We start from the raw sequence: 25174 nt of genomic DNA, 5'->3' as shown, positions 1-25174 counted from the left end.
AACTCGGCAAGATTCCATTGAAAACATTAACCTGGCGCGAAACACGGTACAGCGTTTTCTGGCTTAAAATTCAATGCCAAAAAGTTTCCGTTCTTCCCTGAGTTTAAGTAAATTTGATTGCAGGTTCACTTTGATTTTGAAATATCACCAAATTTGCTGGAAAACGTGCGCGTGCACATTGCATTTCGCGCCATTTTTCACTCCACTATTCAAATATTGCGAAGTTAGCAAGCAAAGTTCTCCCTTTTGGTCTTCATACATTTCTTATGGTGCTAGGTGGGAGAATTTAATGATTTATCTAGATGTATCAAGTTGGCTTACTCAAATGTAATTAGTATTTTAACAGGAGCCATAAAATGGCTCCTGATTTTAAATAATTTAAGCAAAAACTTAATAAATGCTTATAACGAGCGTTCAGACGGACTTCAACTCTGGGTTTGCCACTCGACGTCATTTCAACAACTTATTTTGTCTAGCATTTCGGTCAGCCTTCTGTTCAAAAGGACACCTGAGAGAAAAGAGGGTGCTCTAAAAACGCTACAGTAAAACCCCGCGTATAAGAACCTTGGTTTTAAGAACCTGTTAGGCTAAAATTTTCCTTTTAAGCCCCCTCCACATAAAAACCTATTTAAGGCTAAAATTTTAAGTTAGGTTCTTATCAGTGGAGTTGCTGTAAAAGTGTATAGGTAGAAACTGATAATCATCATCATCTGATTATATTTAAATATATGATATTTATGATATTTATAATATATTTAAATGAAATTCATATGAAAATATAAGAACCTATTTAAGAACCTTGTGGGAGGCGCGGTGGCCTAATGGTTAGCGCGCCGGACTCCGGAGCGAGCGTTCCGGGTTCGAGCCCTGGCCGGGGTCACTGTGTTGTGTTCTTGGGCAAGACACTTTACTCTCATAGTGCCTCTCTCCACCCAGGTGTATAAATGGGTACCGGCGAAATAATGCTGGGGGGTTCCCTGCGATGGACTAGCATCCCATCCAGGGGGGAGTAGAAATACTCCTAGCTGCTTAATGCTAAGGAAACCGGGATAAGCTCCGGCAGTATGCGCCACTTTGGCTCGAAGCTGACTTTTATTATATTATTATTTAAGAACCTTGGTAGTCTAAATGTGCCTTTTATATAAGAACCTGTTTAGGCTAAATGAAAAAAATCCAGGTTCTTGTACACGGGTGTAGTTTACTGTATCCTTTCTTTCTGTCCGGTTGCTAAAGAGCCTGTCTGAAATACGTAAAGCTAATACTAAAACGATTAGAAGTTTACCGAAATGTCTGTCTTGTTGAAATGCAAATTGATAAAACTTCTAATATACAGCTGCTGTTAGAGATTACTTCAAAAGCATGCAGCAAATAAGTTCTTCGCAATCGCCATTAATTCGGCTTAAAGAGAAAAAAAAACTTTTAAATTCAAAATTGGTGCTTTATTGTTCCAATGGGAAAGATTGCTTTATCTTGCTAAGTTCGTAAAAGTGGTTCTAGCATGAAACTATGGCTATTAATGTTCAGAAGTGGGAGGCATTTTCAAGTTTCAGTAGTTATAAATATTGGCAGGGAAACATTTCCCGAGACCCCCTGGCGGCTAGGAGCGTTTGCCCCTTTCCTTTTCCTGTTCGCTAATTCTGCCACGAAATTCCGCAGGTCGCGGGAAGGGGAATGGGAGCGGGAGGGATAAGGGCGAGAGGGGGGGAGGAGAGAAGGGCTTACCTCGCAACAAATGCCCTGCTTGAAAAACTAAGTGCTTTATACTATAAACACGTGTTATTAAAATTCAATGTCAGTTAACTTATTTAAAAAGACCTGAGCTAGGTGTGTAGTAAGTTCTTCTCTCGGCTCAGTAAGCTCTCATGTCTTCTCCGCACCTTGTTCTAGGATAAGCGCAAGAGTTTTGTCCTTCATTGCTCCCTCGATAAATTCCGACAGCGATAAAACACCGTCTTTGTTTGAATCAAAGGTGTGAAATACTTTAAGCGTACGTTCTTCGGGCGTAAGTTCGTCCCAGTTTGGGATTCCTTCGGTTTCCTCCGGATTGTCACCCATTGTCTTGTATAGGGCGTCCACGATTCGAAACATCTCTTGTTTCGTGATAAACCCGTCTCCATTCACGTCATAAATGCTGAATGCCCAGCGAAGTTTTTGCTCCATTGTACCTCTTGTCGACACAGACAGGGAACACATGAATTCACGGAAGTCTGCGAACAGAAATTAAACATAAATAAAGATCCAAACAAACAACATAACACTGTTACTTATTTTCGCGGGAGCTTAATTTCACGTAAATGGATGAGGTAGATTTCGTGATTTGACAGAAAAAGCGTGTTGATCGGAAATGAATTTCGCGAAAAGTTTCCAAATTCTGATCGTATTAACAAATATTTAGTTCCAGAATCGACCTACTGATTGATACTGATTGAGGAAAATCCTAACAAATCAAAACTGAAAATATGTTGGTTCGCGACAAAGAAGAACGTGTACTGACTATGTATCTTTTTATTCTCCATTTTTTATTCTGACGCAATATCTCTACCTATCAGAGACACCTTGTTGAAGGTATCACCCCTCCCCTGGTTATCAAAAGCAAGTTACCAACATGAGGAATCCAACGGTTTGTTTTTGTCTATAGAGCTCTACTAAGCCCCCCCCCCCCCCCCTGAGCTTATTTCTTTCCTAGACCTTTTGACAGGGAAGGGGGCTTATTTCAAACCATGTATCAGTTAGGCTACATTTTCACAAAAAAGTAACCATCGTGGTCGCGGGTTAATGCTTTAAAACTTAATGTTACATTGTTTTTTATTTTTTAAAAAAATTACCATGATCAGCCATGTACGGATCGGGGGGGGGGGTATAAAAAAAACTAACTTCTAGAGGGTTGCTTATTATTAGAGGGGGAGCTTAATAGAGTTTTAACGTTAATTCAAAGAGACCCTCTAGCTATCTCATGGATCATATAGTGAATAGTATGACTTGCAATGTGCTATTGACGATCGAAGTTACAATACTATCTAATACATTAAATGTATATATTTGCTTACATTTCCAAGTGTTCAAATTATCTGTCTGAATAAACATCGTGAAAAGTAAATAAATAAATAAATCAATCAATAAAAAATAAATAAATAAACTTAAATACTCGCGAGGGAAAATGAACGTATAAAATCGGAAAAAATTGTTTCTTATGCTACGCTACCTTGACAATACATGTAGTATCCTTTTATATGGCAGTTTGAACGCGGAGCTAACGATTTCTGATAAAACTGTAATTATTGTTAAGTACTTTCCAGTCAATAATGGGTTTTTTATTATCTTTGATCGGTAAATCTTTCTCGAGAATTCTCTAGCAGACAGCTCGGGGCACTTAATTCAACTTTTAACTAAATACTTTAAGAGCATTTATTATGATTACGATAATTGCACTTCGGTTCCTGTTTAGTTTATAATTAATTACAGTTTCTTTGCTGTTCTAAGTATGAAAAAATTAAGAATCGTTTGTTGCACGTATGAGAGTGAACGAACGAGCGAACGAGCGAGCGAGCGAGCCGGAGCAAGAAGGGAGTGATCAAAAGCTAGCATTTCTCGAAAGTTCTTCGTCACAATGTAACTGTTTTTGACTTGGAAAACGCTCACTATTCGCTAATATGTTCTAACAAAAATATTCCTATGTTCTTTGCTAGCTCAGAGACTTTGACAGTTTCTTCTACCGAGCGAAACTAATGTCGGAAATCTTCGCGTGCCGAATCGTGCAAGAACATGTACTCTAGTCAAGTTTCAGCTGCACAGATGTCTGTGTTGGGAAAAGACCAAAAGATTGCCGATCTTTTAAAGCTTCGGTTCGTTTTTTGAAGCGTGCCCATAAATTACTTTCCTTAAATTTAATTGCAATTGCGAGCTACGACCATTAAAACTATTTTGCTTTTTATTCCAACATTGAGTGCGGAATACTTTTTACTAAACGCTTTAAACATATGCATATCGAATTGGAAACCTTGACTTTCAATATGAACAAAGACTAAAAATTAATATTACATAACCTGCTTTGAGGGTATAAGTTTTACTTTTCCATATTAATCCTTTTTCCTTTTTTCGTTAAAGCTAGAAATAAGCTAAAACAAAGTAACTAGATTTACCTATTTTTTTAATGTAGCTTCAATTAAGAACTGAAAGTGTATTTTTTGCATCAAGTATTCGTTTCGGCACAAAGTGAGTTTACCACCTTGAAAAATATCGACAAATTAAAAAGACAATGTGTCGCCTTAAAGCGCTATTGTTTGTATTGTGTCTATATTCTACTTTGCATTTTTCATGTGAAAATGCAAGCGCTAATGAAAAACATGCCTATAATCGGGAAAGAATTTTATTTTTAACGAAACGAGCGTTGGCGTACGATGTGTTAAGAATCACAATCGAAATTATTTCGCTGGAAACAGAACCGAACGAAGAATAAAGGCAACTTTCAAAGAAAACAGTAATATTGAAATTGCTCGGCGAATTTCCATAGTAAAATATGCCCTCAGTTCAAATATTACCACTTCGTTTCACATATTGCTCGATTTGACCCTAAGCGAATGTTATTTTCGCCTTTCAAAAAACGGTTTATTAACTTTGGGGGGAAACATTAAGTGTCAAAAACTTTCGCTCCAGTTTGCACCTGTTACAGAAACGAACATCAATGCTTTTAGAAATTATTGAGGCCTATTCATTTTCTTCACGCGTCAGGCAAATGCATATTTACAAAATTTCTTTATGAAAATTAAGCAGTTGACAAGCTGGGCGGTTCGTTTGTAGCGCGCTAGATAACTTTTCCGAGCTTCGGATTGCAAGAAGATAAAATGTTTTCATTTCTATTTCCGCGAGAATATTACGTATCAGAACTTTATTCCGATTATAATTCTCGTGCTGATATGAACACAATTAACACTTTTTTCGTCTCCTGAAGCTGTGTCCTTTTCGAGAGAGCGTTTTCAAGAAATTCACTTTTCTAGAACAGAAAACCTTCACCAATAAAAGAAACCCCTTCAATAAGCGACCCGAAAATCCAATTACTGATCTGTGTTTAATAATTCATAACACTTTGACACACACGGTAAACACAAGACTTTTTTCCTTTCGATTGTTTGAGCGCGAGAAAAGTTTTCTCGCCGCGAAGAATGCCGAAATCTGGCCTTGGGGAAAAAGCGGATTTTCTCCGCAACATTAACAAAGGAAAGTCATAAAGGTTCTAATCGATAAAATTCGTTTATATCGTTTTTCTTGATCTCGTATTACAAAGGAATAATCTCGCTGGCGTTTACATCCTCGATGTGCTGTTTTTAATTTGACTTGTCGCCTAAAAGATTATTCGTGATCCAGGCGTCAAGAGTATTGTTACCGAAGTGAAGGCAGTTTGCGAGAAAAGAAATGTGGATCAACTGAACATTGTGAATTTTCTTTCTCTTCAAGATTAAACAAAAATCACCTTAAAATATCAAAATTCACCTGTGACTTACCTATTTTTCCATCTCCGTTGACATCAAATCGTCGGAATACACAAGCGGCGAGCCGCGAAGCATCCCCTTTGTCGAAAACTTTCTTGTACATCTCTATAAATTGCTGTTTTGTTAGATAACCGCTCGGGCAATCTTTAAGGAAGCCTTTATACCACGACTTAAGCTCCTTCTCGTCGAAGTTCGTGTGCTTTAGAAGGTCGCCTAAGACTTCAGGATCTAGCTTTTTACTTTGTTTTTTCCCCATACCGAAACTAAGGCTGGAAAAATCCGGCGAATCGTCGAACAAAACGATTCACCGCACCCAAGTAAAGGAAGTTTCAAAAGCCAAGATGGCGCGCGCGGATTCGCTTCCCTCGCGGCTGACTTTGCGGCGGAACCGATCGGCTTGACTTTCAAACTGCTACGGTCGTTGTTCAGTGTCCGTTGCTTGGTGTGACAGTGAGGCGACGAGCGAGCTTCCAGATGCACCGCTGCATTTGCTATCGCATTAACAACAATTATTTTCCCCGGCCTCCTATCGCGTTCAAATCAAAAGCTGGTCATGCCATGGCCCAATTACATCAAAAAGGCAAGGCTCTTCTCTTGACGGGGTTTCTGTTTATGTGCGCTGGGGAGCTGGCTGAGAATTCTTATAAACCGTTATACAAATACCTTTGACCGATGGTCACCGAGTCATGTACTTATGCGGTCTTGAAAATGGGCTATGGAGAATAAAAACAACAGCCTTTCAGGTACTCAGCATAAATTAATGGGTGCACATGCAAACCATAAGTTGCCTTTTCGAGTTTGATTGACAATGTGTACACTCTGCGATGCGCGCGAGTCTGGTCCGGGTAAAAATTTCAAAACCAATATTACAAAATTAGAACATTGAAAAGAAATAAAAATCGCTAAATGAAGTTTCTATGGCTTTTATTTTGGCGATTTCTTGTCGCGTCAGATCGTGCTCTCTTTGTTTGGCGGGATGATTTCATACCTCTTTCTTTTATATATTAATATATCGCTTTTCATTTACGATTTTTAATTTAAGTGACTGTTCTCCTATTGTTTTAAGCCCTCGCCATCCGTCAAGAAAGTGAATAAATTAAGAGTGTATTTAGAACGTAGATCAGGGAATCTTGTTTTTCTTTCCCTGGAAGGCAGTCTTAATTTCTTGTGCAGAAAATTTATGAGTTAGATAATTGCTAAGCAGATCTTTTTCGCGAAGGCCATTTACTATAATTTTAGAAACAAATTGGCACTGATGTGAAAAACAGTTTAAAAGCCGAAACGTCAACTCGCTAAAGGCGAATGTCGTAAAAGTAATTTGTTTTATGTCATTTATTATTCCAATATGCCGTGTGTATCAGGGGCGTTTCTTTCTATCAAGTTGTTTCGCGTGGCCTTATTAAAGCCTTACTTTTTAACGCCATTTATCCCGGCTATTTTTGAAGCTGTTTGTGGACGCACGGCGCCGGAGACTTTGCAGCTAGCGGCAACTCCTCAGATTTGTTGGTTGGCGTGAATAGGACTCGCATAAAGATGGAAAAAGCTCGATATTTGGAATTTACAAACGATATTTTCTCCATAACATCATCAATTGAAAAAAAAGGAAACCATAACTAACAACACACTGTTATCGACAAAAATACAGATATTTTTGAAAAATAAGTGTCACGCGACCAAAGTGGCGTAGAGTTACTCAGCAAAGTACACTGAGACATACTCCATTTGAGCAACTGATTGTAAAACATTGCTGAAACGCGAAAAATACACTCTGCAAGCTTGTTTTAAAGTATAGAAAGATAAGAATTACCTAAATGGACCTTCTAGAATGTTATTTGTACAATACTTTTAAGTCAGGTGAAAATATCTTCAGTCCGCAATAATTAATTAAAATGGAATTTACATTCAGATAAGCTGCGAGTGACGCGTTTGCTCCAAGATAATTCAGACCTCAAGCATTTCATTTGTACCTCACTGCATGTTATGTTGAATATATTGATTTCGGCACGTCAATTGTGCTTGAAATACGTCAAAGAGGTTGATATATTGACAATGTTCGGCATTGTGAAAAGGAGATAAGCTCTAACAAGAGTGTTATGCCAATTCGAAGTATTCCCTTTTTTTCTATCAGTATTCTACTTTATAGTGCGATTAGAGATCTAAAATCGATGAAAAAGCAATTGCCGCGAGCAAAAACAGCTTATTATTTATCTATTATTCTTATTAGCATTTATAGAGCTCTGTTCTAACAAAAAAGCGACTTATTAAGTTCCCGAGCGCAGTCTTTGTTCGCAGTATGACTCAGTATGAACTGTAAAAATTTCTTTTATACAATGTAACAAGTAAACGTGTAAAATACGACGCTCTCTTTGGATTATTGTAATGGGTTGACATATTTGTTACTGGAACAACATTGTAAAAACTGCAAAGCATAATCTGCTATAAATGACGGCTAAAATATATAGCCAGCTATCTTAGAGTTTGCTTGGTATATTACAACGTTTTTCGGTTTACAAACGAAAATGTACACAGCACGAGAACAAGTCAAGAAATAAAAAAAAATTAAGAACCCTCACAGAGTCACGGAAAGTTCAACGTTCCAATAGCATAAAAAAGAGGCCATTAAAACATGTCTTAATTGAATGACAAGGGTTTTAAACATAGGTTGTGTGGTATTTGAATGAACAGCTTCCCTGGAGCAAAAACAGTTTGCATATTTATTTTGAGTTGACAATTAGAGAATTTATTTTACCTTTAAACTCCATGCAAGGAATAACTAGTATAAAATTTAAAGTTTATTTAGGGTATTATAAAGCTCAACGGGTATTGCAGTTTTTTTTTTATAATTTTCAAATTGCGTGTATGTTTGGCGAGGTTATGTGTGACTATGTGTGTCAAGTTTTTAGCAAAATGTTCGGTTGTCGAAATCACTGAATCAAGAATTATGATAGCCAAGAACAGGCTATTTCCTCTGTCGCAAACCCTTTTTATCTACTTAAAGAATATCACAGGATTAAAGCCCAAATTGCGTTTTATACCGCAAGCGTGTTATGACTACATGGCAAAAGATGTAAAGAATTAAAACCTTTATTACACATGACATGTTGTTTTCCTTCTTGATTGAAGCTTAATTGCAAAATGTCATACTGGGCAGTTTACATGATAATTTTCTTATTATAACATAATTAGAAATGCAAAGAAAATGTGGCAGATTTAATGGCAAATACTGCGCCTAGTGGGTTTAAGCATAAGTGAAAAAAATTCTTATTTCTATTACGTTCGCTCGGCTCTTATACTTTTTGCTCAAAGGATTATAAGATAGTGTATGATCAAACATGACCAAATATCAATAAATAGTGCTGGCCACGTGGCTTACAGCTGGCCTAAAATTCTCAGCTTTAATTCGCGAGTTTCGTCCACGCCATAAAGAAAACAATCGTTTAGTCACTTGCTAAAAAACTCATTTTATGAGATAAAAGCATCTAGATAAGTTTTCGCTCTTTATTCAGTTGGAACAGCGAAAGATAAAAGATAAAAGTCGCTAACTGTAGCCTGTACCAGACTGTTAAGTGTCGTGAACAAACGCACGATTTAAATACGTGAATAATTAAGAAAACAAGGGGAGGGGAATTCGAACCATTGTTACTCCTCGTTTAATAATTGTTTTCAACAATATAATATATTTCGCCCCTTTTCTCACAATCTGTGCACCTACAGCAGACTTTACTTTCACTAAAATGTAGCGCAGTCTATATATGAACACTGCAGTTATCGTTTGACAAAGTGCTTCAGTTCGGAAATTAATATTTGGAACATTTCTGCATTTTCAATGGGTCACTCCATGTTCGTGTGCCATCGTGAAAGTGCAGAATTTGCCTACGATATGCCTGCGTGCGGCTTACCCTGATTCCGAGGTTTTGTGACACGTCCGGCTGCGGCTGCGACGCAGGCTACCTACGATAGAGCGGTTTTCACTTATTCGCGTTCAAATCGATTAATATGCGTTTGCATCGATTTTGCATAACTACGCTCAGTGATTGGTTTTATCAGGGCGCTATGGTTTTAAAATACTCGCGCCACTTTCTCAGCCAATCAGAAGTAAAACCAAAACCAATCGTGACTCGCTTGCGCACGTTTCCCCGCGCTTTGTGCAGGCAACATGTAATTTGCTTCGAGCTTTGATTGGTTTACTGGATTGTCTATGCCTTTTGTGATTGGCCATGAGTTTAATTTAATTTGGTTTTGGTTTTACAGCATTCAATTGAAAACTGCCCTATCATTACTTTCCCCTTTGAAACTATTTAGTGAATGTTGTAGTTTTTAAATTACATTATCGTTCTGAAAAAAGTACACATACACGAATCGATCGCGCGTCCACGCATGTCAGAACTGAAAGAAATAGCTGGATATTTTTTGTTGGTGGGGGGGGGGGTGGGGGAGGGGGTGGCTATTGAGAGAATTTCGAGCTATTTAGATAATTTTGGGATCTTTTAAGCAACTCGTAGAACCCTTCAGGGCACTATAAAGAGTCACATGACACAATAATTGTTAGCTGTAAAAAATCGGTTATTCTGAGACTTCTGACCTATTAAGAAATTTTTGGGTTATTTTAATAGAGCCTTCCAATCAAGTCTTTGCCAGAATTACATCTCATATCTACAATTGCAAAATGTATCCCACAATCATTAGATTAGTCCAGTCTACAAGATGAACGACTAAGACGGAGTGCGAGTCAGCAAGTGCCAACTAAACTTATGCCAGAATTCAGTTTTTCTATTTTCAAGGGTAACCAGATGTAACGAAAGTCAGGCCCGTAGGGTGGATTATCTGGACGGGGTTCTTTTTTGGGTTTTTTCCCGCGCCCCCCCTCGTCGGTCCCTCCCCCCCCCCGGGCTCTCTCCCTGCTTTCTTCTGGGGGGTGCTTCCTCTCTCTCTCTTCCTGGGTGTGCATGATCCCGCGGTGCGTTGACATCTGTCGGCGTGCCGCGTCTCTTCGTGATTACTCGCACTTGTCCTACTGGCTTCTCCACCTCGCATCGCTTCCCCCCCTAGCCCGCGGCACCCGGGCAGACGAACATCCCTCCATCTTCTCTTGTGCAAATGTCGGCTTCCTCCGATCCTGGCGGAAGGTGTCGTCCGTGTTCACCGGTCACGTCTGCGTGTTTTCTTCCCCCCAAACGACTAAAATTGGGGGGCCTCGGCCCCCCCACCCACGGGCCTGAAAGTTAAAAGGTATTGGGACATGCCGAGCTACTTTAAGGTTACTATTGTTAGCTTGGGCTTTCGAGTTGGGCAAAAATCGCTAAATTTAGTACTCGCTAAAATTTGTCTCGGTCAAATTTTAAAACTCGTTAAATTTAAGAACCCCCCTCCCACCCCAAAGGGAAACGCAATTAAGCATAGTCGACTTAAAAATTCCTTTTAAAAAAGATGCCGATAACTTTGTTCTTTCTGGCAATGCAAATGTTCGTTCAATCTCAAGTGAGTTTGTCCTTTACTGAACATTTATTTCCATCTTAGCTATATGTTCATTAAAAACTGGTTTACCCGATATTACTAACGTTTTAAATTTTTCGGAAAATCGCTAAATTAAATAGTCGCTAAATCTTCTACTGAAAAAATCGCTAAAATTAGTAGCCGCTAAAAATAGTAACCTTAAGGTATTTATAATCTTTTGGGCACTATATATAGAGGGGGCATTTTGGGGGTTTTCCGTGAATAGCATAGGTCACTTTTCGAGATATTTTTATCTTAACCTACAATCGCACCATCTGTGTCTAAAAGGGTGAAAAATTTTCAGTTTTAGGTGAATTATTTGAGGTAGCATTTTCATGCAATGCAAACACGTGCATTGGGTAACATTTCTAGTTTCGACTCCATTTGATCCATTTAACTGCATTTTCTGTAGGCCACCTTGAATGTACACAACAACAACAACAACAACAACAACAACAAGTACAGTTCTCATCTTTATTACAAGTAACTGTAACACTATGCATATTATAAACGTGTAAATAGTTGTGTCTCAATAAATAATTATTTATAAAGTTAAGTGAGCTAAAACTCGTGAAGCTTATTCCTCACTAGCATCATCCTATACTGTTTAACATTGCATATTTGCTTCAGTGATCTCTATTACCTAGAATAAGGAACTATAATATAAATTAGGCTTTATAGTCAGAAAAGAGTTCAACTAGGCTAACGTACAGGAGCATAAGAAAAAGAAAAAACACAGAATAGAATCTCCATTCCTTCAACTGTAATCACAACTGTCAAAATATCACACCGTCTCTTGTAACCGTTCATGAATTAAGCTCAAATGTCCTTTGCTCTTCGCCAAATTATTTCCGGAGAAACGTTCTAGTGCTTGGGAATGTCAAGACTAAGTACTTCACTTATGAATGGTGAAATATAGAAATTTGAATTCAAAAAGATAGTCAACTTATACACGAAACGCCGATTTTGTTACTCAGTAACAAAAAGGCTTAGGCAACGACACCTCGCTTACATTTATATGAAGCTAGGTGCGCGATGTATAGCTGTGTCTATGTACAATTCATTTACAGTCTTTGGTATCGATGATTGCATTTCTCTTGTCTTACACCACGTGCAGTTTGACCTTGCAGAATCCCGCTGGCAAACAGAGTCGCCGAGGGTCTCTGTGAATCAAGCTTGGTGTGTCTGCGATCCTTTTTTTTCAACGTAATGAGCGAAACTAGCCGCTCGCCACTGATAAAATTCCTTTTCCATTTGAATTTTGAATCTGTACAGCAAAGGTTGAGTCCACCGCTAATGTAGCAATGGTCTCGTGTGCCAAACGAAAAACAGCATCATTGAAATGTCTGTGAGCCAAAGAAAAGTTGCGTCGCTAGGCTAATCTTTTTACAATTGTCCATTTTCTTGCAATTTTTTGACGCTTCTCCAACAGCTTTCTGAATCATCACTGTATCTTTCATTAATTCTCTTCCATATTCCATTGAACTCAAATCCATAATCTTGACTTTCGGCAGTGTTTTTGTTTTGCTTGAATTAGGATCCAGTTCATGAGTTTTTCTCTGGTTTTCTCCCCTCTCACTTACACGTGCTCACAGTAATTGTCCTCTTACATTTCTTGCACTTCACATAACAACACCACACGTATTCGCAGTCACAGCGCTCCACGATTTCCCGCTTAAATGTTCGGTGACCACGCCCACAGCACATGTACGCACAGCTCCCCTTGCCAGTAGTCTCGGGGTTGCACTCTCTTCCCACAGTGCCCAGTGTTCCTCTCTTAGCGCTCTTGTTACAATAGTTAGGAGATGGATCCAGAGCGATAAGGTCCCGGGGAGTATATCGTTTTCCTCTCCTCGGTCTGAGCATGTGCTTATTACGGCCCTTGGTCTTGCTAACGACGTTGATGATGTTGTCGTATTTTCTCTTTAGGAGCGTCGCCACCTCTTTGAAGTCGCTCAAGCGTCTAAAGCAAGTTTTGGTCTGGCACGATCCGGACACGCCGTGGCATCTACAAACAACTTGCATCTTGTCTCGTACAGCCTGAAATAAACGAAAAATGGAAGATCAGGATCAATCACAATAATCTAAATAAGCAATTCCTCATCGGAGCGGTTTTAAATTGCCATGTTTACTTTGCTTTTCTATTTGTTACGTTCTCGACTCATCAGGAACAAAACCAAACTAATCGTGCCTTGTTTACGCGCGGTTTCCCGCGCTTGGCACAAGTGGCATGTTTTCCCGCGTTTGGCGCCGGTTGCATGTTTTCACGACGCGGCGTGCATGCTTTCCTTTTCGCGCTACGCGTGATTTAAATGGCTTTACCTCGAATTCTGATTGGTTTATCGTCTTTCCTATCCTTCTAAGCCAATACCACAACTCCAAAGTTGTCCAAGAATGAAAATATGGTATAAAGGAACACTACATCCCAATCTCAACAGATGCAAAGTTTCTAAGCTTCCAAATCCGCGTTTAACATTAAACCTCTTTTCTTAAACCCTGCATTCCCACCTTCCCATAAGGTATTTTCCTCGTTAACCTTCTCGTATACTCCATAACTTTCCTTTTTGGAAGCACTGCTAATTGAAGCACTGGCGCACTTGTATCCGGGTCTCATTTACCAATCATTTACAGTGCTATATCGAGTAAAGCTCAGAACGTAAACCTGAGAACGCTTGGAATGAGCTGAAAGGGCGTGGCACAAAATGTGTTTCCAAACTTAGACCTCCCACTGCTAAGGAACGTCACGAAAAAGCTACTCCTTATATAAGCTTGTTTTTCGGAACAGCAAACTTTCAACAGCAATTTTTGAGGCTTACAACATTTGACGCGTACCGACAGACGATGACAAATGAATTGAGAATGAATTAACTTGGGTCAAAACTATTTTGGACAGTTTGTATACTTCATTCAGTTAGGCCTTCTAAGGGTCTTAATTAGGGTTTTTTCGTCTGCAGAGTGGGTTTGCTTCAATTAGTGATAAATTGAAAGTTCTGGATGGCTTTAACACTGATATCAGGAACAAAGACGAGACGAGGTTCTAATTCTTTGTCCTCCAATCCCACAAGAGTTATCAAAACATCTTTTCTTCTCATACTATAACTACTTTGTGGAGTAGGAAAGTGAAGGAAACTGAAACAATGGTCAACTAGAGCACACTGAATTGCTGAAAAAACAAATCCTCAATCTTTTAGTCTCAAATTATTACACTAAGGGAGAATACAATAAAAAAAAAAAAAACAAAAAAAAAAAAAAAAAAAAAAAAAAAAAAAAAAAAGAAAAAAAGAAAAAAAAAAATTTTTTCAAAATTTGTTGGGAAAACCTAACTCATCTCGAGCGAACTTTATCTTATATCCCCATTTGTGTCTGTACACTCTCTTGTTCGTTAGTTTTTTTTCTTGTCAATTCAAAGCATGCGCACATTTGTACTCGTCAAGACATGCCGTACTGGCTGCACATATTTTTTTCACAGACCTTTCAACAGGAATTTCAAGTGCTTAACCTCTTGAATTTCAAAATCAAGCCGACCGTTCTAGACTTCTCTACAGGAATCTAAGTTATCCTTGTTAGTCAGTGGTAAGTCCTCTTATTAAATGTTAATAATGGTTGACATTTTGAGGGTACCCTGTTGTGAAATGCTTTTAAGCAGTTTGAGCATTTTAAAGCATAAAGGTCACCATACTTGAAACTAGAGGATACACTACAAGTGCTGTAAAACGTACTGTAAAATAACTCTTCCATGTAAGGAAACGTGAATGCACTTTTGGCGACAAGAGAACACAAGAACTTAATTTCGATGAATTTAAAACAATGTAATCTTGCAGAGCTTGGTCAAGCTTTTACTTTTGTTTATTTTACTTTTTATTTTATTTACCGGAATGGTCTGTTTTATTTTCTGATATAACACTGGTGCAAACATCTGAGAAAGTTAAAAATTTACCCTTTTTCAGACCATTAGATCAAATAAGGGCCGTCCATTCACTTAAATCCACTAGAGGTACAAGAAAAGGGCGTGTCCAATGTTTTGAAGTAAGTCTGATTAATTTCGATCGCAACAATTTTCGCTTGCTTACCCTCCACATTAATTCTGTGTTCCATTTTAAAACAAGCAGATCACATTCTTCAGTGAAAAGACAATATCACGGTTCCTTCATGTGATGGTTTTAATTTCAGTGACCTTGCACAAGTCTGCCTTCCAAAAGCCTACAATGGAAAAAAAGGGGAGCAAAAAAAAAAAAAAAAAATTTTAGCTAAAACCTACCGACTTCTGGCAACTCTACAATTTCCCCTTGTAAATTAAAAAATTCTTGCACAACGCCACCTCAAGGTCAGAGCAATGTTGTAAAAGCAGACCCTTGTGTAAGTAAGTAAGTGTGTATTAAAACAATAGCCATTCATGCCTAAAAGCATGCTATATACGACCATGTACAAAATCCGAGAATGCAGCCAGATTTCATCGTTCATCAACAAGTGCTGTGTCAGCGTGAAACCGAATTTCCCAACCACCAAAATTTTGTTTGTGTCTGTTGGTTTTTGCCAGACGCGCCAGATGAGTTTGTTTTCGTATTTTTTCTTTAAATAATGAAATTGCGGTCTCTTCTTTATTCTATTCTATCCGTTGGTCCTTTTAAAGAACCAAAACCACATAAATAGCTCAAACAATGGAGTACATTTTTCAAAGAAAATGCAAAGTAAAAACAAATATGGCGGAAACATCTAAACATTTCAAACCCTAGAATTTTATATATACTAGTTATGCACGCTGGGCGTTCCCCGTCATTTGTTCGTCCCGCCTGGCGAGGTGTCGTACAGTGGGCGCGTGCCCGCCCTCATCGGATCCGCGCCGGGAGGTGGGGATCCGCACACGGCTCCGTTCGTGGGTCTGGCAGGTAAAATATATATATATATACTCTTTACTCTTTTCTACAAATTTCTTTTAATGTTACGGATAAGAATTTGAAGGTTCATTAAGGGAAGTCTCTCCTAATTGGTTATTTGACAAATTGTAAGATGAAATTGAACGTTGATCAGGCTCTTAGCTTAGAAATCAAAGATCAAGATATTTTTAGCTTCTGCACATGCGACATCAGGGGTGCAAATTAGATCGAAACCAAGGTATGTTACAGATAACGAAACACATCTGAGATGAGTCAAAAGCCAGAAGAAATTCACATTAGCTAAAATTAAAGAAAATAAACCAATTATCCTACGATTAACGGGAGATACATCTGTCATAAAGAATTTTCACACTTTAAAGAGGCATGTTCGAGATTAAACGAAAGTCGAAGAAGATGTATTCTGCTGGTTAATGACTTTTACACGTTTTTTCTGTCGCTCTTGCGAGTTAACAGCATCAATCGAAAGCAATATTTAGGAAGGAAATCCGCATTTCATTGTTCTCAGCTTGCGATCCCTAACTCGCAATAATGAAAGGGGTATTAAACGTCGATTTTTCTAGAAAAGTATCCTAAGGCAAAACTGCAAAAAAGCCGAAACAGTTTTCAATACAAAACTGAGAAGGACTTAATATCTCGCAAAGTTTTGGAAAATTTCAATACAAGTTTAGTAAAACAACTAACTGCACTGGCGAAACGCAAAGAACTGAGTGTAGTTTTTCAGTCTGAGCTGCAGAATTAATTTTTTTTTTTAAACGGAGCAAAATTGAGAGGAAACTATCAAATCAAGAAAAGAAAAGATACTTGGTTCTATTACATAAAGCCAGGAAATTGCAAAATTTTGAGTGCAACAAATTTTAAAACACGTGTCACGCGTGTCAATGTCACACCTGATTGCATTTAGTTGGGTTCCTTTGACAAACATTTCTCTCAGATACTTTGTAGGAGAGCAGTTTGGGAGACATTCTGTGTAATCTTTTCAAAGATTAAGAACGCACAGTTTCTGCCGTATTATCCTCCTTTTGTTTTCTCGTGCAGTTCCACGTGTTTTCATTTATCTTCGTGTCCCAGATGACAAGTGCTTTAAAGCAAATTCCTTTTTCGTACCCCATGAAGGTTGCTCATTAGGGCAAATGTCTGTCTTTTGGGCTTGCTTTATTGTAATTGTGAACAGAATATGAACTAGTTTGTGGTAAAACGACACGTACTATCCAGAACAAAGATATATTGAGTTTTTATTTACTTTTGCCGTTATGCTAAAAAGAGTAAGCAAGATTTAGGTTTTTTGGAAACATGACGCTGGTAGGAAAAGTGAATCGCGCAGATACGTGCAGCAATAAGAATACTGATGTTCTTTCAGCAATTGATTCGGGGAAAATTGCTTCATATAACCACCATAAATTTATTGCTTATAGATTTGAGGTAGTTCTCCATTTTACAGTGTTTTAAAATCGGTTAAGGATTCTTAGCTGTCTTCAAAGTGCGTGCGACCTTGCGAGGTACCTTAAATCAGTTATCAGCCCCTCCCCCCAAAGAATGTCATTTCAATTCTCCTCACGTGGAGAATAAAGTTTTCAATACTGTGCTTAACCTTAAAAACAAACCTTGTGCTTTCTCGCAGAATCTACGACGCCACTATTCAAATTTCGATTTAAAACAACTTTTCTAGCAAAACGTAATGGCATCAAAGGCAGCGGTTATAATGTTTATACGTGGGGGATTAGTTGAATTGACGATTCATTTCTGCATTTTTGGTTTGCCCTTCCTGTAGAGCTGTTTATTCATATCTTGACATTAGACATATTTTGCAAGAACTCAGTCACCCATATAACAAAGTTCATCCTTTAAAGCTCTTTACTAGAGATTCTCAGCCCACGCCAAACTGATTATCAGAGTCAACAACAATATGTCTTTCGTGATCATATTATCTCGAAACCTCGCGCGGATCTTTTGCGCTGAACTTTGAAGTGGCCCGCCAGATGAATCTATGAAAATCTATATTAAAAATATCGATCGATGCGCGATTCTAGGACGCACGTGCGGAAAATATTGGAAGACCTTAGAAAACACATTTACGAAGATAGGAAGTAAAAAAATCTATGTTTATCATCAGTAAACTTATTTTAACAGCGATAGTGATCTCAGGTTCTGGACAAGGCAAAACTTCCATATGTCTAAAATTAAAAAAAAAACGCGCAACACAAACAACCCCGCAAAAGAGTCCATCCACTTTCTTCGACGGTGGCAAGAGAGATATAATTACTTCTGACTACGGACATTTTTTTTCGACAATGTTTTATAAAACTGATAATTTCAATACGGTTTCTTTGGCTTAACTCGAATGCTTAAAGGAGTTCTTTCTTTTCCTGATCTACAATATTAATTTCAAATTGAGAAAATACTCAGGATAATAGGACGAATTTAACACCAAAGGAGTAAGACATGAAATAAACCGAAAATAAATAAACGTGGTTACGACTGAGGGAGATTAAGAGAGATTACGAAAGACAAACTTGAAAAAATTGGCCACTTTTTTCAAAATGCGTGACTGATTCTTATTAACGCAAAGCTTTACAGAATGGTGCCAATACAGCAAAGATCGGCTTTCTAACGAGGCACCACGTTTTATAGAAGGGGAAACAGCAAAAACGTCGACAAACTTTCTTTATTTAAATCGCGAACCCCCCCCAAACAAACCAGGCAAAAAAAGGGGCCCCAAAAAAAAAAAGAAGAAAAAAATCCCTTTTAACGAGTTTCTCAACTTTTAAGGGTTGTAAGGGTTGAAAATTCCTACACGTTTAGTTAAGCTTTTCCCCCGCAACGGATTGCGACTAAAAAATGAGCAGTTGGCAAACTTTCAAAACCTAAAGCGATAGAAATACTTAGTAGACTTTACAGTGTCGTCGAGAGCGTCTTGATCTTACGTAAAAGACTGTAATCTGCGATAAGCCCTTGTTTTTTCGCCCAGCTTTCTGTATTTATTTCAAGAGAACTTAACGTGTATTCGCTATATTACTGTTAGCCAGCTTGTCCCAAAAGAAAATGGATTGGGCTATCAAAGGCACTAAGTTAGCCACGAAGTGCCAAGTGGCGCTTTCTCTCGAACATGTTTTCTTTTGCGGGAGGTCAGGAATTTCTTAGTTTATTTTTTATGGTTTAAAAACATTTAGCATTGTTTACCACAAATTAACACCAAATGGAAAGAACTGCCGAGAAAATGCATATCACCTCGAGTCTCGCGACAAAGCAAATAAACAAGGATCTTTGAACAGTCGAGCCAAAGAGGTTTTTCTTTGTTTTGGATCAGTGTTTACGTTAAGTCGGAGAATGTGAAAACTCCTAAGCTGATCAGTCTTTTTATCGTATAAAACATATCTTCTTACTTTGTAACGGAGAACTGAGAAAACACTGTTTTGATTTGTTTGTCGGATTTTCACCTACTAGTTTGATCAGCCTTTTCTCATTTGTAAAGAATATATAATTTCAGGACCGTAACCAGACCTTTGGCATAGACGAGGCAAGATCTTGCTAGGAGGTTCTGGAGGCATGCCGTCCAGAAAATTTGAAAATCTAGAAGCTTTGAAACTCTTTCTTAATCATTTTTTCAGTTATAAAGTATTTCTTCAAAAAATCAATCTTGTTCAACTTTGGGATTATTTTCCCAACGAAACATATTTTCTTTTGAAGTTTGGCGGGTTACAATCTAGACGAGGCAAGTGCCTCGTCTTGCCTCTCGCTAGTTACGGCCCTGAATATTAGACAATTCCAACGCAATTTTTTGTGTCGGACTTCGGTGTTTCGATAGTGGAAAAACGAAAAAAAATCCATCCAAATCAGTGCCATACACGACTTTCTGACTCAACTGTTCAATAGAAAATATTCTCGCATGGCGATGAGTTTAAGCTAGAGGTTCTATGGTCTTTTGTGAAAAGGAATGCTGTAGATATGAAGATACCATTATGACAGTTTTCAGGGGTCACACAAAGGTTTGGCTGTTTTCATTGATCATAATTAATATATGGAGAGTTATTGTTGGCAAAGTAAACAACAGAACCGGTTTATTTTTATAAGCCTTTGCCAGCGAGGCGAACAGTCTGCAGGGTCTATAAGTTTAGTAGCAATAACAAAATCAATCGGATAAGTAATAACATTAATAAATAGCCAGTCTGAAACTTGCAGAGTGTTTCTACTGAACAGGACTGTGGAATGCTTCGTACGTGCTAGAGCGATAATCAAAACCACAGATTTCTTGGACTGTCAGCTTGTCATATGCGGTAGATTATGAATTGAAATGCTTCGAGTCAACTTCTCTCGAAAGGCTATCTTATTCATGATCACTATTTGTGGACGGATTGTAGGCAGCAAGGTCAAATATAGCAGAGAAATGAAGCGCCGAATTTTGAGCCTAAAATGTGTTTTCCACATTACTTAAGCGATTCGATGCAAACGAGATTTGATCTCCGAGTCGCCTAAAACAACAACGATAATTTTAAAGTTTTCAAAGCGTTTTTCGTTACTGGTGTTGAACGATGCATAGTGCGATGAAATACTGTTTCCGTTTGCTCCGCAGAGCACTTAGTATATCATCAGTTTCTTAGTTCTCATAAGCCGCCTGTTTGAATTTGTTACAAAAACGTTAAGAGAAGTCAGCAACTTATCAGTGTTAGGATTTAAAGGTTATTTATAGCATCTGTTGTGTTGTAAACACAACCCACGAAAGAGGCTTTGCTCCAAAACGGAAGCAAACACTTTTCAAGCCCCCAAACCAGATTAGCTCTTTCTATCTAGCCCTTTCTCAATTACATAAAATACCTCTTTTGCGACAAGGAATTGTGACACTTGCAGGTCAATATACGACAAAATATCAAGACTTACCGTTCTTCCTGCCTCGTTGTTGTGCAGGTTCATGAGTGCGCGGCTGGTCGCAGTGGGTTCTTGATCTTGCATGCGTTTCTTTTCCACAGCGTCAGTGAATTTTTTGCTAAACCTCACTCCATAGGCGATATTGTCGCTACAGCCTCCCCAGAGCCAGTTTTTGTTTTCTAGTTTCATCTTAGGCGTTCGTCCACAACCGCAGATCTCCAGCCTTCCAATGCTGCAAGCCTGCGTCACGCTATAAGCCACGGCAGCCGAGGAAAGCGAGTACGTGTACGCCGATTCCTTTGTCCCTGTGTACATAACTAACCAAAACGCGTTTGTGAAATGCGCGTTGATTACAGATTATCTCGAGTGTGTGCATTCTAGTATATTATTTATTTGTTTACTTAGCGGCCATTTACGCCTGCCGCAGCAAAAATATTTTCTTTTCTCAGGAAATTTATCTTCGGTGTAAGGCGACCTTTCTTAAAATAAGTTAACTCATTTTTCAGATGGAAAGCCTTTGGCGGGAAATTTAGGCTTTGCTTTGGAATTGATGGGTATCAACACGTTAAAGTGGTGCGAAAGATCTGCTCTTTTACTATGTGGTAAACCGATAAAATTCCTCCAAAACCCTCCTCAATTTATTCATTTCCTGATTGAAAAACCAAGGTCGCCTTTTTATCCCTAGGTTTCCTAAATGCGAACGGAAAGACGAGTCATAACAACATATTTAGCGTTTATCCTATTCCCGATATAGTCCCCAAAAAATCATCTACGGCTTTAGAGTGGTCTTAACTTTAAAATGACAAAACGCAAGACGCATTTTCGCTAATCCGGTGGGCTCTGGATCACGTAAATGTCTTGTTTTCTGCGTCAAAGTCATTAAGGAGATGAAATATTTAGGTCTGATTAGTCTGTAAACGGCAAGGTGGCTCGTGTAATTCAAAGCTATGAAATGCTCTGCGTGTCTGAGTTAATTTTCTTTGTTTAATTGGACGAGAGGGGAAGAACGCTGATCGACAAAAATTGACAATAACCCGACATTGTTAAATACAGTATTGAAGTCGCCCGTTACGGTCTTATTGAATTATGCATCTGGTTTTCTCAAATAATAAAACTGTGATTTCCGATAAGCGCGATTTAAAACAAAGCACAAACAATTTTGATGACCACAACAAAAGATCTATTACTATCAATGCAAGCTCACAGCAATTCCATGTGTTGGTGTAACAAATTGATTGCCTTTTCTTTTCCACGTTTTCTGTCGTTAATTATTTGCTGAAGCACAGTTCAAAACGTTCTCCTGGTTTTTATTATTAATTTTTTTTTCATAACTTTGAAGACGAGATTTAAGATAACACAGCAAGGTGGCTAAGGTTTCGATTTCTAGCCTCGAGCCATTTCAGGTTACAGAAGCCACCATACATTTCACAAATCACATTCAAACAATCAAACGTCAGTCCGAATGTGTACATTAAGTTACTCCATGCCCAATTTAGCTCAATCAATTCCGCTAATAAACCGATCTTTATATAACACTGGTAAAACGCCAGACCTCTGACGAATAACAACAACAGCATGTGTTTTATAAGCCCCTACCTCTCTTCAGATCGTTATAAAACACAGGAGCTCTGGAGATAGTCGAGCAATTCCATCGTCTGTTCGTTAACTGCGATTTGCACTCCAACTTGGTCATTTCAACGGCTTCGGAAACATACTTCATAATCGGGAGACTTCGTCTGCAAATTTTATACTGATCGCCAATGAATCCTTGTAATTTGTTGCAATCGGTCCTGTTCCAGTAATGTTCCGAGGAAAGTGTTATTGCCCTACAAGTAAATAACAAAGTAAACATAATTTCAATGAAAAGCACATCAACTGTCCTTCATGCAGAAACCGCAGCACTTGTAGATGCAAGTTGGCAAATGAATGCACAAAATACTAGGGTCAAAGAATGTTAGCAAAGCAATTCATCGTACTTACATCCATCTTATTCCATGTAACCTCTGTGCGTAAATGCACAACATCACCAGAATGGTAGCGGTGCGAAACAGAGTTTTCATGTTGCAGCAAAAGGTCCGTGAACGCAAATAACGAAGTGATTAGTTCAGCGAGAGATCACTCTTGGACCTGCCAAGCAACAGAGCACGAGTATAAATAAGGTAAGCTAATTAATAGCATGCAGAGTGTACCTTTCATATCAAGTGATAAAAAATTCCCCCGATGGCTACCCGACTTGGGTTACATATCTTGCGCATGCATGACGCGGTCATGACCCATGCCAAACGTCAAAAATAACTACAAAGCTAAATCACCAAACACATACGCGGTAAATTCGGCACGCGGTGTGGTTAAAACCCAAATAGAAAACAGTGCAGTGTGGTTTAAGCCCAAATAAAACACAGCTTGTGCGGAGAAAATGGCTGAATTCCTTCAGTCTTGACTTATTCAGTTCAGTGCGTCGAGCGTCACTTTGCAGCGCGTACAAATGATCGGATGGCGAAAGGCCGTCAAACTTTTTATACCCAAAGGTGGACGAGTAATTAACTACGCATTCACTTCCCTACCCGCCCCGCCCTGCCGAGTGTCACTGGCTGTTTTTAAACTGCTTTCAACAGTCTTGCGTTGAGCAGTTGTCCTAGCTTCCGCCGGGGGGGCCAGGGTACGGCGACTGCTAATTCTTACGAATATGACAACTATGTCATATGTACGTACGTTTACCACCTACACTGATTAGACGGAATCGACGAGGAAAGACCATACTTCGAAAAAAACCGCGCTTTTCTTCTTCTGCGGTTGTCTGACACCTTCAACGAGAAAACGCCTTTCCGTCCCCAAAGCACGGCCCTCAATTCAGGTTTACCGCGCGAAAATTGCGCGCGTGTGTATGCTATGTTGTTGTTAAAGTTGTTGTTAAAGAATTCTCTGCAACTAGACACTGTGCGCCTTGCAACTTTGACACTGGTCTTTGCTAAATTGACGTTTGATCAACCATTTGGATAAGATTCAGTCCTCGTATGTCACAAAAGGACCGTGAAATTCAATAGATAAAGTGGATAAGAGAGTCAATACGGATTTTGTTTCCCTGGCCTGTGTGCATGACATTGCGCGATGAAAGGCAGGTGAAGTCTTGCGCGCCGTGCTGAGAGAAAATTATTTATGGTAAAGATGCATGGACGGCTGTATGGATGGGCTTAAGAAGCTGTTAATTAGAAACAAATTAAACCACTTAACGACTTCACGGATTCTCACTCGGCGCACCAGGCGTAATCGGAAAAAATACAAAGCAAACTGCGGTCAACGCAAATGTTTTGCTGTTCTTCCAAGACAGGGCCGGCCAATACCGCTGAGAGCGGGTAAAGAGTTCTCTAACGCTATGGACAACCAAGAATTGATTAAATTGATTCATTCAAAGAGACACCGCTCTTTGAAAGCCCTGAGGTAGCGCGGCCAGTTCTTGATTAAAGAAATAGATACGTAGCGCGCTCTATGTCGGACAAATACAATGCTAAAAACATGCGGTGAAATCTGGGAGGTCATTGATCACCAGATTTCATCCACTTTCGAATCATTGTCGCGAATTAGCACTGAATAAATATTTTTTAACTTCTCTAGGAGCTTTGGTTGCGGTTTAACAAAGCTGCTATGGCAAGATTGTGTGATCGAGGTCCACTCGAGCCTTGTTGTAAAGAGTAAATGGGAACCACAATATACTTGTTCCTAATTAAAAAGCAGTTAGAGAACTATAAGGGTGTGAAAATCAAGAATGTGTGATAATGTGTTAAAACTATTTCCACACTTCCACCTCACGATATTGCGTGCACTTGGTCGTAAAATAAGTCACGATATTGCATACGAAGCCAAAAATATCGATCATTGTATATGCAATGTCTGTTAATAACCGACCGATTGCTGTTATTCGCCCCGTCAACAATGTTTTCATTTCTTCAAATCGAGTATCTTGAATAACTTTATAACACTATTTAGATGAGTGTGTGCTATTTGTGTCTGTGTTTCTTCCGAAACGTGCGTTTTCCTTTCGATACAAGTGTGAGTTCTTCAAGATAAAGCCTGTATCCAGAACACATCTGATAGGACACCCCTCATTAAAGCAACCATCAGAGATTTTCAACTAATCTGCCCTTTACAACGATAACCAAACAACTTTTGAAAAACGATCCACATAAGCCCTCCCAAACCGAAATGATTTTTTCCTGATTTCGGCTCTTTTTTAATATGTGCTTCAATGTGACTCTAAATATAACCTAATTTTATTTTTTTTATTGGAAAGATAACAATCAAACCGAGGTAAATACAGGTTTACAAATCGATTTCGGTCCCAGATAGCTCAGTTCGGAAGGTTTGAAGTTTTAAGTACGGCACCCTCTTGGCGAGCTTAACCTGAATCGATCGATTAATCAGTTAAAGTTTCTAAGGTATTCC

General features: G+C 38.7%; 2 protein-coding genes across 7 annotated transcripts in view; both read right to left on the bottom strand.

Moving 5' to 3' along the window:
• Positions 1–1696: 1696 nt before the first annotated feature.
• On the bottom strand, positions 1697–6223 carry LOC144663465 (neurocalcin homolog). The gene is made up of 2 exons (XM_078524425.1): positions 5499–6223; positions 1697–2207 (listed from the first exon to the last, which is right to left on the bottom strand). Exons 1-2 carry the CDS (start codon positions 5740–5742, stop codon positions 1861–1863), a joined length of 591 nt encoding a protein of 196 aa, XP_078380551.1. The 5' UTR covers positions 5743–6223; the 3' UTR covers positions 1697–1860.
• A 5222-nt stretch (positions 6224–11445) lies between these two features.
• The window catches only part of LOC144663442 (protein Wnt-4-like), a 30835-nt gene continuing 17106 nt past the window's right edge, over positions 11446–25174 (bottom strand). For 5 of the 6 annotated variants that reach the window (XM_078524394.1, XM_078524393.1, XM_078524395.1 and 2 more), the window contains 4 exons: positions 22715–22861; positions 22331–22560; positions 20747–21039; positions 11446–13019 (listed from right to left, as the gene is read on the bottom strand). In XM_078524394.1, the coding sequence (XP_078380520.1) occupies positions 12555–13019; positions 20747–21039; positions 22331–22560; positions 22715–22794 (1068 nt within the window). In that variant the 5' untranslated portion in view covers positions 22795–22861 and the 3' untranslated portion in view covers positions 11446–12554. Of the gene's footprint in view, positions 13020–20746; positions 21040–22330; positions 22561–22714; positions 22862–23057; positions 23459–25174 lie in introns of those variants that run through there. The other variant, XM_078524396.1, reaches the window with a different exon arrangement.

The sequence above is a fragment of the Oculina patagonica genome, chromosome 8 (assembly GCF_052425735.1).
Source record: "Oculina patagonica isolate OP01 chromosome 8, crgOcupat, whole genome shotgun sequence".
Lineage (NCBI taxonomy): Eukaryota > Metazoa > Cnidaria > Anthozoa > Scleractinia > Oculinidae > Oculina > Oculina patagonica.
Note: the sequence above shows the minus strand (reverse complement) of the source record. Positions and strands in the feature narration are given on the sequence as shown.

What these genes read in the sequence shown, in the direction of transcription:
- LOC144663465 (XM_078524425.1), bottom strand. Translation starts at nt 5,742, where the DNA reads ATGGGGAAAAAACAAAGTAAAAAGCTAGATCCTGAAGTCTTAGGCGAC. An exon ending in CAACGGAGATGGAAAAATAG is followed by an intron (nt 2,208 to 5,498) that starts GTAAGTCACAGG and finishes TTCTGTTCGCAG; the next exon opens with ACTTCCGTGAATTCATGTGT.